General features: G+C 33.7%; 1 protein-coding gene across 2 annotated transcripts in view; it reads left to right on the forward strand.

Annotated features, from left to right (window-relative positions):
• The window catches only part of KIF16B (kinesin family member 16B), a 999,411-nt gene that overhangs the window by 49,813 nt on the left and 935,856 nt on the right, over positions 1-13,742 (forward strand). For both annotated transcript variants that reach the window (XM_053712121.1, XM_053712122.1), the window contains exons 3-4: positions 8,482-8,551; positions 12,667-12,780. In XM_053712121.1, the coding sequence (XP_053568096.1) occupies positions 8,482-8,551; positions 12,667-12,780 (184 nt within the window). The remainder of the gene's footprint in view (positions 1-8,481; positions 8,552-12,666; positions 12,781-13,742) is intronic.

Raw genomic sequence — 13,742 nt, forward strand, 5'->3', positions numbered from 1 at the left:
TAAGAAATCCAAAATCTGATAAAAGTGGTTTGGGTTAGTCTAGAGAAATACATATCAAATTAATTAAATCATAAGGTCCAATTGTATTCATTCTGATCTATTGGGGATATGTATAACATATATAGTTGTTATTAGACTATTTAGATTCGATACCTACTCAGGTTTTTAGAAATTTATATCAAAGTGCTAGATCGCCTCTTTTGGCGCCGCCTCCACCCCTTGTTACTTTTAAATAAATAGTATTAACCCCTAATCTGCCCTCCCTAACATCGCCGACATCTAACTTCAATTATTAACCCCTAATCTGCCGACCGAATCTCGCCGCTACTGTAATAAATGGATTAACCCCTAAAGCTAAGTCTAACCCTAACACTAACACCCCCCTAAGTTAAATATAATTTAAATCTAACAAAATAAATTAACTCTTATTAAATAAATTATTCCTATTTAATGCTAAATACTTACCTGTAAAATAAACCCTAATATAGCTACAATATAAATTATAATTATATTATAGCTATTTTAGGATTTATATTTATTTTACAGGCAACTTTGTAATTATTTGAACCAGGTACAATAGCTATTAAATAGTTAAGAACTATTTAATAGCTAAAATAGTTAAAATAATTACAAAATTACCTGTAAAATAAATCCTAACCTAAGTTACAATTAAACCTAACACTACACTATCAATAAATTAAATACAATATCTACAAATAAATACAATGAAATAAACTAACTAAAGTGCAAAAAATAAGAAATAACTAAGTTACAAAAAATAAAAAAATATTTACAAACATTAGAAAAATATTACAACAATTTTAAACTAATTACACCTACTCTAAGCCCCCTAATAAAATAACAAAGACCCCCAAAATAAAAAAAATGCCCTACCCTATTCTAAATTACAAAAGTTCAAAGCTCTTTTACCTTACCAGCCCTGAAAAGGGCCCTTTGCGGGGCATGCCCCAAAGAATTCAGCTCTTTTGCCTGTAAAAAAAAAAACATACAATACCCCCCCCCAACATTACAACCCACCACCCACATACCCCTAATCTAACCCAAACCCCCCTTAAATAAACCTAACACTAAGCCCCTGAAGATCTTCCTACCTTGTCTTCACCTCACCGGGTTCACCGATCGGTCCAGAAGAGGGTCCGAAGTCTTGATCCAAGCCCAAGTGGGGGGCTGAAGAGTGACGTCCATCCTCGGGTTGAAGTCTGGATCCAAGCGGTAAATGAAGAAGTCCATCTTCGGGCAGAAATCTTCATCCTATCCGGGCAGAAGAGGACATCCGGACCGGCAAACATCTTTATCCAAGCCGCATCTTCTATGTTGTTCCATCGGATGACGAGCGGCTGATCTTGAAGACCTCCGGCGCGGATCCATCCTCTTCGTTCGACGTCCAACTGAATAATGAAGGTTCCTTTAAGGGACGTCATCCAAGATGGTGTCCCTCGAATTCAGATTGGCTGATAGGATTCTATCAGCCAATCGGAATTAAGATAGGAAAATTCTGATTGGCTGATGGAATCAGCCAATCAGAATCAAGTTCAATCTGATTGGCTGATCCAATCAGATTGAGCTCACATTCTATTGGCTGATTGGAAGAGCTTTGAACTTTTGTAAGCTTTGAACTTTTGTAATTTAGAATAGGGTAGGGCATTTTTTTATTTTTGGGGTCTTTGTTATTTTATTAGGGGGCTTAGAGTAGGTGTAATTAGTTTAAAATTGTTGTAATATTTTTCTAATGTTTGTAAATATTTTTCTATTTTTTGTAACTTAGTTCTTTTTTATTTTTTGTACTTTAGTTACTTTATTGAATTGTATTTAATTTATTTATTGATAGTGAAGTGTTAGGTTTAATTGTAGATAATTGTAGGTATTGTATTTAATTAATTTATTGATAGTGTAGTGTTAGGTTTAATTGTAACTTAGGTTAGGATTTATTTTACAGGTAATTTTGTAATTATTTTTACTAGGTAACTATTAAATAGTTCTTAACTATTTAATAGCTATTGTACCTGGTTAAAATAAATACAAAGTTGCCTGTAAAATAAATATTAATCCTAAAATAGCTACAATATAATTATAATTTATATTGTAGCTATATTAGGATTTATTTTACACGTAAGTATTTAGCTTTAAATAGGAATAATTTATTTAATTAGAGTTAATTTATTTTGTTAGATTGAAATTATATTTAATTTAGGGGGGTGTTAGGGTTAAAGTTAGACTTAGCTTTAGGGGGTTAATAAATTTATTAGAGTAGCGGTGAGCTCCTGTCGGCAGATTAGGGGTTAATACTTGAAGTTAGGTGTCGGCAATGTTAGGGAGGGCAGATTAGGGGTTAATACTATTTATTATAGGGTTATTGAGGCGGGAGTGAGGCGGATTAGGGGTTAATACATTTATTATAGTAGCGCTCGGGTCCGGTCGGCAGATTAGGGGTTAATAAGTGTAGTTAGGTGGAGGCGACGTTGGGGGCGGCAGATTAGGGGTTAATAAATATAATATAGGGGTCGGCAATGTTAGGGCAGCAGATTAGGGGTACATAGGGATAATGTAGGTGGCGGGGGTGTACGGAGCGGCAGATTAGGGGTTAATAAGTGTAAGGTTAGGGGTGTTTAGACTCGGGGTACATGTTAGAGTGTTAGGTGCAGACGTAGGAAGTGTTTCCCTATAGGAAACAATGGGGCTGCGTTAGGAGCTGAACGCGGCTTTTTTGCAGGTGTTAGGTTTTTTTTTTTTAGCTCAAACAGCCCCATTGTTTTCTATGGGGGAATCGTGCACGAGCACGTTTTTGAAGCTGGCCGCGTCCGTAAGCACCGCTGTTATCGAGAGTTGAAGTTGCGGTAAATATTTTTTTGGAGCCTAAAAGCAGCCATTCTGTGAACTCTAAATACCAGCGGTATTTAAAAGGTGCGGCCAGAAAAAAGCATGCTTAGCTAACGCACCCCTTTGGCCGCAAAACTCTAAATCTAGGCGTGTGTGTCCTCAAAAAGTCGTAAAAGGTTAAGAAATGTTATTAACTCTGTAATTGGATATAAGAGAATAAAATAGAATGAAAGATACTTGTAAACTATTTGTAAACTATTACTTGGTCTAATTTCAGTGTCCTTGATATGTGGAGATAATTATCATAAGGCTAAGAACAATCACAGAGATTACGAATTTTGCGGTAACAGGGGTGCTTTGCTAACGAGCATTTTTCACCACTTACTCAAGACAACGCTGGTATTACAGGTTTTTTTAAACCCAGGGTTAGCCGCAAAAAGGTGAGCGTAGAGCAAAATTTAGCTCCACATCTCACCTCAATACCAGCGTTGCTTACGGTAGCGGTGAGCTGGCTAAACGTGCTCGTGCACGATTTCCCCATAGGAATCAATGGGGCAGAATTGGCTGAAAAAAAACCCTAACACCTGCAAGAAAGCAGTGTTCAGCTCCTAATGCAGCCCCATTGATTCCTATGGGGAAAGAAAAGTTATGTCTGCACCTAACACCCTAACGTGAACCCCGAGTCTAAACACCCCTAATATTACACTTATTGACCCCTAATCTGCCACCCCCGACATCGCCGACACCTACATTATATTTATTAACCCCTAATCTGCCGCTCCGGACACCACCGACACCTACATTATAATGTTAAAGGGACACTGAACCCAAATTTTTTTCTTTTGTGATTCAGATAGAGCATGACATTTTAAGCAGCTTTCTAATTTACTCCTATTATCAAATTGTCTTCATTCTCTTGGTATCTTTATTTGAAATACAAGAATGTTAGTTTAGATGCTGGCCCATTTTTGGTGAACAACCTGGGTTGTCCTTGCTGATTGGTGGATAAATTCATCCACCAATAAAAAAGTTCTATCCATAGTTCTGAACCAAAAAAAAGCTTAGATGCCTTCTTTTTCAAATAAAGATAGCAAGAGAACGTAGAAAAATTGATAATATGAGTAAATTAGAAAGTTGCTTAAAATTGCATGCTCTATCTGAATCACGAAAGAAAATTTTTGGGTTCAGTGTCCCTTTAAACCCTAATCTGCCGCTTCGGACACCGCCGACACCTACATTATAATGTTAAACCCTAATCTGCCGCTCCGGACACCGCCGACATCTACATTATCCCTATGAACCCCTAATCTGCTGCCCCCAACATCGCCAACACCTACATTATATTTATTAACCCCTAATCTGCCGCCCCCAACGTCGCTGCTACTATATTAAATTTATTAACCCCTAAACCTAAGTCTAAACCTAAATCTAACACCCCCTAACTTAAATATAATTTAAATAAAACGAAATAAAATTACTACAATTAAATAAAGTAATCCTATTTAAAACTAAATACTTACCTGTAAAATAAACCCTAAGATAGCTACAATATAACTAATAGTTACATTTGTATCTATCTTAGGGTTTATATTTATTTTACAGGCAACTTTGTATTTATTTTAACTAAGTACAATAGTTGTTAAATAGTTATTAATTATTTAATAACTACCTAGTTAAAATAAAGACAAATATACCTGTAAAATAAACCCTAACCTAAGTTACAATTACACCTAACACTACACTATCATTAATTACCTGAACTAACTACAATTAACTACAATTAAATAAAATAAACTAAAGTACAAAAAAACAAACACTAAATTACAGAAAATAAAAAAATAATTACAAGAATTTTAAACTATTTACACCTAATCTAATCCCCCTAATAAAATAAAAAGCCCCCCAAAAATTATAAAATTCCCTACCCTATACTAAATTACAAATAGCCCTTTAAAGGGCTTTTTGCGGGGCATTGCCCCAAAGTAATCAGCTCTTTTACCTGTAAAAAAATAAATAAAATACAATACCCCCCACATTAAAACCCACCACCCACCCGATCCCCCCTTAATAAAACCTAACACTAACACCTTGAAGATCACCCTACCTTGAGCCGTCTTCATCCGATCCGAGCAGAAGAGGACTTCCAGACGGGCAGAAGGCTTCATCCAGGCGGCATCTTCTATCTTCATCCATCCGGAGCGAAGCGGGTCCAGCCGACCCGGAGCATCCTCTTCTTCCGACGACGAATGAAGGTTCCTTTAAATTACGTCATCCAAGATGGGGTCCCCTGAATTCCGATTGGCTGATAGGATTCTATCAGCCAATCGGAATTAAGGTAGGAAAAATCCTATTGGCTGATGCAATCAGGCAATAGAATTGAGCTCACATTCTATTTTTCTGATTGGAACAGCCAATAGAATGCGAGCTCAATCCTATTGGCTGATCCAATCAGCCAATAAGATTTTTTTCTACCTAACGCCGGGTTTAAAAAAACCTGTAATACCAGCGTTGTCTTAAGTGAGCGGTGAAAAAAAAATGCTCGTTAGCAACGCACCCCTGTTACTGCAAAACTCGTAATCTTGGTGATTGTTCTTAGCCTTATGATGATTATCTCCACATATCAAGGACACTGAAATTAGACCAAGTAATAGTTTACAAATAGTTTACAAGTATCTTTTATTCTATTTTATTCTCTTAAATCCAATTACAGAGTTAATAACATTTCGTAACAGTTACGACTTTTTGAGGACACACAGAGATCTGAATTACACAATTACACATACATATGTTAACTCAAAAGGTCTAATTTGTTATAGATATTTTTTTATGAATTAGTTTGAGAGGATCAAATTAAATTACTGGTTCAGTTTTTATTTCAATTTCTATAATATTGGTTTTAAATACGGATCCGGTCTTTCCCCAATTCTTTTCTCCTTTTTTTTTTTTTTTTAATATAAAATGCACATCAAGTTCAAACTGTACAAACTATTTTTCTAAGGATCAAACTATCCCACTGTGAAAATATGGTATTCCATTTATATATATATATATATATATATATATATATATATATATATATATATATATATATATATATATATAATGTTGTCCAATATATTTATGTCTTGTGTACTTGTCCTATTTATTATATTCTTATACTATTATTATTATATTCTTATAACATCTATTATTAAATCCTATCCAAATCTAATATTGAATCCTATCCAATTTCATAACACAGATCGCATGTTTAAACACATAAGTAAAATACTGATTAAAAAATAAACTTTTTTGACCTTTTATTACTTTGAAATATTTATATAATAAACAGCGTTAAAATCAGACTAAAGATCCTTCTTTATAGTAAGGCTAATTCAGACTGAGGTATTTCCTATCCTTCCAGAAACATCTCATGTGCTCTCAAAGAAATCCCTTCCTTTTGTCACTAAACATTAAAGGGACATTAAACACTAAATACATGCTAGATAGAATGATGCATTCAAAGAAAATATTAGTCCATGACTAACATGTAGATGTATTTTTTAAAGTTTCATTGGTTGTTTAAAAAGTGATAAAATAAGTGTAAAGTTTTAGTGTCTATAAAACACTGGGAGCTGCCATATTGTAACTTGTGCTACCTTCTCTGCTGTGGCCAATTAGGGTCAGTTATAAATAGGTCACTAGAGTGTGCAGCCAATGGTTGTGCTGGATTTAACAGTGTTCTGCACTTCCATTTCTAACAGGAACTGAAACGCTCACAATTTCAGAATGGAATTACAGGCAAAGAGGACAAAATAAATAATGAAAGTATATTGCAGAGTTGTTTTATTATATACAATTTATCATTTTATATTACCATCTCAAAGTGTTTAATGTCCCTTTAAGTTTACACACAGTTTTGAGGTTTAACTGTGTCCATTTGAGTGTATTTTGCCTTATACAACAGCACCACCTATTGGGGAACTCAGATATATTCTTTCTTTGAGAGAATATATTATATCAGGAATGGCAGACAAAGCCTTCTGAATAGAATCAGAAATAAATTTTAAATTTACAGGTATATCTTGTACATTAGATGTTGAGGGAACAGCAACAGGTAATGAGCTACTACTGATGGATACATTATCTGCATGACAACTATTACAAACCACAGCTGGAGGTATAATCTCCACAAGTTTACTACAAATGCACTTAGCTTTGGTAGAACTGGCAGCAGGCAGCAGGGATCCAGCAGTGAATTCTGAGACAGGAACAGATTGAGACATCTTGCAAATGTAAGAGAAAAAAACAACATATAAAGCAAAATGATCAATTTCCTTTTATGGCAGTTTCAGGAATGGGAAAAAATGCAAACAGAATAGCCGTCTGACATAGAAAAAGGCAATAGGAATAGGAATGGGGTCTAAAATAATGAAAATATTTTGCGCGAAGTATGATGCACAACAAACAGAAAAATATTTTTTGGTGCCAAAAACATCCGGAAACGACACACTCGAGTCATAGATGACGCAACCTTGTGAAAGGACCCACTGTCAACTAAGATGCCGGAAATTATGAATTTGCGTCAACGAACGTAACTTTGCGCCAAAAAAAATCTTGCGCCAAGAATGACGCAATAAACTTTAGCATTTTGCGCCCTCGCGAGCCTAATTCTGCCCGTGATTTAGAAAAATTACAGTCAATTGAAAAAAGACTAAACCCCAGGTAAGAAATAAATTTCTAAAAAATGCATTTCCCAGATATGAAACATAGTCTGCAAAAGGAAATATACTGAAACCTGAATCATGGCAAATATAAGTACAATACATATATTTAAAACTTTATATAAATACATAAAGTGCCAAACCATAGCTGAGAGTGTCTTAAATAATGAAAACATACTTACCTGAAGACACCCATCCACATATAGCAGATAGCCAAACCAGTACTGAAACGGTTATCAGTAGAGGTAATGGAATATGAGAGTATATCGTCGATCTGAAAAGGGAGGTAGAAGATGAATCGCTACGACCGATAACGGAGAACCTACGAAATAGATCTCCTGTGAGGAAATCCATTGCATTCAATAGGTGATACTCCCTTCACATCCCTCTGACATTCACTGTACTCTGAGAGGAATTGGCTTCAAAATGCTGAGAAGCGCATATCAACGTAGAAATCTTAGCACAAACTTACTTCACCACCTCCATAGGAGGCAAAGTTTGTAAAACTGAATTGTGGGTGTGGTGAGGGGTGTATTTATAGGCATGAGGTTTGGGAAACTTTGCCCCTCCTGGTGGGATTGTATATTCCATACGTCACTAGCTCATGGACTCTTGCCAATTACATGAAAAAATAAATATATATATATATATATATATATATATATATATATTACAATAATAAGGGCACTTATGTTTGTGTAGCAACAGTCTAATAATCTGAGGCTGTATTATTTATTCTGCTAGTGGGTAAATGGGAAATCGCACAACTATTCTGTGATTGAGTGGTTCATTGCTATCCTACTTTTGGGCACGCTTGATGTAAATGAGTATGGTAACTTTTAAAACATTTTTTTAGCATTATATTCAGGGTCTTCTGTCAGAGGTTTACATATCTGTATAAAACGTTTTTCTTATAACCTGTTTTCATATTGTGTTTTAGGGAAAAGGACCTGGAGGCTAAATTTATTATTGAAATGGAAGGGAAGAAAACAACAGTTACCAATACAAAGGTAAGCTTGAAACCGTGCTGAGTTCATTTTTAGATGATTGACCTAAATAACATTTTTTTTCTCACTATTCTTTTGGCAAATGAGTAATTAAAGGCATATGAAGCCTAAATAGTTTCTTTTGTGATTCTGAAACCGCATACAATTTTAAAAGAAGTTTCCAATTTAATACTTTTATCACATTTGCTTTGTTCCCATGATATTCTTTGTTGAAGAGATACCTAGGTAGGTGTTTTAAGCACAACATGGCAGGAAATAGTGTTGCCATCTAGTGCTCTTGCAAATGGATAACACTCTTGCAAAACTGCTGCTATATAGTGCTCCATGCAAGTACACGCTCTTGAGCTTATGTCCCTGCTTTTCAACAAAAGATACCATGAGACTGAAGACAATCTGTTAATAGTAGTTAAAATAAAAAGTAAATATGAAAGCTGTTTATAAAATGAGATGCTCGATCTGAATCATGAAAGAAACATTTGGGGTTTCATGTCCCTTTTAATAAAGAAACCTACCAATCAAAAATCTATTATTTTTTTTTTTTTAAAGGTATAATCAAATAAAAAAAATAAATCAAAGTGCCATTTGTTATTTGTTTGCAAACAAAAACTCAGACTAAAAAATGTTTTTGTTTTTTTTAAATTAATATTTTTTTCTCTTAAAAAAGAATGTTGTTCTTGCTACTTTTAATTTTTAATTCCATATTTGATATTTTAATGGCTCTTGGATTTTAGGCTTAGTGATTCATTATTCTTCAAGTAGAACAGGTGCCTAAGGCATTTTAAAATATATACATTTTTATTTTGAAAACTATTTGGATATTTTCAAATAAAATTGCAGTAAACTGAGATGACACAAATACCAAAAATCGAAAATGTTAGATTTCAAAATAGCCAGTAGAATAATTTTTTAAAATTTTTTTTCTTTAAAACAAAATCATATGAAATGCTTAATAAAATAACGTTACAGATCTATTTTTAATGTATTTATTTATTTTATATTAATCCCTTTGTTACCAGGAATTTCATAGAAAATAGTTGCCCAAAATTGCAGAATATTTGTAGTATATTTGCTATCACTCGAAACCCCCCAAAACAAAATAGTCTTTTTTTTATGTTTTTGATTTACTGTATCTATGAAAACTGTATACATTTTAAATTATACAATCAAAGGTATTGATTTAGGCCTATTTTAGTTTTTTAGTATATTTGATGCCACTATTTGAGATACGATCATATAAAAAAATAAATGAACTTTTTTGCAAACTTTTGGTTTCTCACTGAAATTATTTACCCACAACTACTGCAGGTATAAAGAAAATAGTTGTAAAATATACCTTGATGTCCTCTTTGTTCATAAACTGCAGACATGTATGCCTTTGCCATTAGTTTTTGGCTGCTAGGAGGCTGCTAATTGCAGCTGCACACCAAACTTCTGAAATTCCCTGTATTGAAGGGATTAGTCAGTTACCTTGTAAATTTAATATTTGCTCTAGTGTAGGGATTACCCTTCCGCCTGACACCTACCACTCCGGATCCCTACCAAACAACTCTCTCCCCCCAACACCACTGGTCATTACTATCCTAGGTACTGGCAGACAGTTTTCCTGTATGCAGTTTAGGGATTTTTTTTAAATTTATTTATTTGAAATATTTATTTTGTTTTTAATTTCTGTAGTGAAGGAACCCTCATCACCCATTTACTTCCTTGACCCCCCCAAAGAGTCTAGTCTGCCAGTAACATATATATATATATATATATATATATATATATATATGTATGTATATATATATATATGTATGTATATATATATATATATATATATATATATATATACATACATATATATATATATACATACATATATATATACATACACATTTTTTGTTTTTTTTCTTCTTTAGTGTAGGGGACCCCCGACCTTCCTCCAAGATCACTTCTTTTTCTGCCGTGTTGGGTCTCCCTCTCTAGGTATTTTCTTCCATAACGTAGGCCCCCTTATCTAAAAGCAGGGACAGCAGCATTATACACTAGATTTTTCTTTACATAAATGTTTTGTAGATGATCCATTTATATAGCTCATACAGGTTTTTTTTAAATGTATAGGTTTGCTTATTTTTAAATAACATTGCTTTCATTTTCAGACTCCTAACCAAGCCCCAAAGTTTTAGTAGAATACTGATTTATACCTACTCCAGCTTGCTCCTGTTTGTGTAAAGGGTCTTCTCATATGCAGAGGAAGGGGAGGTCTGCTATTTCCCACTTGCAGTGGGCTTTCCAGCTACCTTTTTTAACATAGCTAAACTGGGAGCTTTTAAGTAATTTTTTTTAACTGTTTTATACTGAATTTTTAGATCAGTATCTGTGCATATTATTCTTTATAGTGGTGTCTATTACATGCAGTTATATGAAAATTGGTTTATACTGTCCCTTTAATACAGTACTCTGAACAAATTACTGTGTGACGTAGTGCCTACTTTTCATGTAGTGCAAGGGGTTAAAGGTAGCACATCACACGGCCCTCTATTTCTTGTTAAATTACAACAGGAAAGGATTTTAAATATATTACTCTTTATTACTCTTTATTACTCTATTAAAAGAGAAACATTTACACTTATTTAATTTTGCTAATTGAATAAGTAAAAGCTATTTCAGTTAAAACGAATACTACAATATTGGGTTCTTCAATGGCTGATAACAACTGTGTTTGCTTTACTGGTGGAGAGGCACACACCTTTGCAAGTCTGACAATAAAACTCAAGTTTATTCAGAAACAAATGTCACCCCAGATGTGCCTGAACAGAATCTACAATATGATCATTTTACCTCACCACTGGACCATATAAAACCCCCCTCCAGGACCCTCTGCTCTTTACCTTTTTACACCAGGTTATGAATTGCAGAACTGGCATGTACAAATGGTATAAACCTGTGTGTGTGGGGGGATAAATACAAATAAATTAAAGAAACAGAAGAGGGTGAAGTTTGGAAAGTAATCAAGAGGAAGTAGCACAACAGAATAAACTTTATGCAGCATAAAGATAAATACCCCTTTGTACTTCTCTTAAAACAGCATGGTTATAAAATGCTATTAATACCTAATGAATTGTAAATTGTTTAAATGGAAAACACCTCATAAAAAGCAGCTTTAATGAATTTAAATTTAAACAATTATTAATTTGTGACAACTCTAATTTGTAAACTGATTGGGTGATACATGTCATGTGGTCATCAGTTTGTGTAGGCCAGGGGTTGTGGAATTTGTGAATTTTTGTTTTTCAACAGGCAAAATGTGCAGTTGAACTTTGGAGCTGCATTCTAGTTTAAAAATTATCCTTTTATGCAGTGGTTTAAATTTTCATTTAAATAGCATTTTTAAAATTGCTTTTTTTAATCCATGTAATTTAGATCTATTCACCCTGATCCATATTTGTAAAGGGACATAAAAGCAGTCATGTCTTTATATGTTTTTGAGTAAGGAAAGCATAAAGCCAATACATAAATAAAATGAACTATTTTGCTAGCACATTGGTGAACAGATTATTTTTTTACTATAGGTTTCACCTTGTAACTATTTTGTTTATAAATTCCATTATTTAATTTTGTGTTTTGTTCCTTCCTCCTAATCTGACCATATTGAGGTAAGCAATAACAAAACTAATATTTTGGTCTGGCCAAACTGATGATCTGGCAAACAGTGAACATATAGATTGTATTCCCTTTACTAGCCTAGTCATCTATTATGTGTTTTATTAAATAGATATGAAAAGTATTTTATATATGGTTAGTATATTAGGCAAATGAATGCTGCATTGAAAAATAATGTTCATTCATAACGGGTTGTACATTGATGCTGGGCGAGAAGACTAAACTATGGCTCCTGTCTTCCCGGAAATGATAAATGGATAAATTGTCATATAATCCTGTTTAAGCACTGCATCATTGTGAGATGGAAACATGGAATACAATTTTTTTTTTTTTTTGCAATACAGTGTATATTTTTATAATTCAGCAAAATGGATGTAGGATGTATGTATATATGTTAAAACATAAAAAAAAAAAAATATGTTTGTGTATGGTCTCTCTGAACCAGAAACGAGTATTTTTTTTTGTTAACACAGATGTCAGATGGTGTCACAGGAGATTCTGGGAGAGAGAGGACGAAAACCTTTACGTATGACTTTTCCTATTTTTCTGCAGACTGTAAAAGTAGCAACTTTGTGTCTCAAGAAAGGGTATGTTCTTTTACAGGATAATTTCAAAACTATTTTTAGTAGTTTTTAATATATAATTTAAATACAGGTATACCTCGCTTTACAGCACTTCACTTATACAGCGCTAATAGGGAACTGAAGTTCAACCTTTTTAAACAGTACTCATCGTGAGATTGCAAGAAAGTCAACTGGCATTTTGTTTTGCACAGTTCCATTTGTTTACAGCATTGCAGTATACTCTGTGTCTAGCAAATTTTACTACAGTAATTGTCACCAATTTACAGGTTCTGTACAGTTTTAATTGAATACTAGTTGAATACTGTAGAGGACATAAGAGAACAGAAGTGCCACATGGCCTAGTACTGTATATACTTTTGTAAGATGGTATATGAGAAAGATTGCACTCACATTTGGTAAAGCTTACTTTATTAAAACAGATAAAAACAAGCAACGCGTTTCTCAGTCAACCTGTGACTTTTTCATCAGGCTTCGTTGAATACTGTGTTGAACTGTGCTAGTGTTAAGCTAAACTTAGCGCTATTACACATCTAATATATGTAAAGTTCAAAAATGTTTTTAAGCATGCTAGCAAGTAAAAAGAAAGCTAAAACCGCCTTGTTTCACTTTAAAGGGACATGAAACCCACATTTTTTCTTTCATGATTTAGAAAGATAATGCAATTTTAAACGTCTTTCTAATTTACTTCTATTATCTAATTTGTTGTATTCTCTTGATATTCTTTGCTGAAAAGCATATCTAGATATGCTCAGTAGCTGCTGATTGGTTGCTGCATATAGAAGCCTCGTGTGATTGGCTCACCCATGTGCATTGCTTTTTCTACAACTAAGGATATCTAAAAAATGAAGCAAAATAAATAATAGAAGTAAATTGTAATGTTGTTTAAATTTGTATTCTCTATCCGAATCATGAAAGAAAGATTTTGGGTTTAGTGGCCCTTTAAGGCAGTTTTCACTTTACAGCAG

The sequence above is a fragment of the Bombina bombina genome, chromosome 4, assembly GCF_027579735.1.
Source record: "Bombina bombina isolate aBomBom1 chromosome 4, aBomBom1.pri, whole genome shotgun sequence".
Lineage (NCBI taxonomy): Eukaryota > Metazoa > Chordata > Amphibia > Anura > Bombinatoridae > Bombina > Bombina bombina.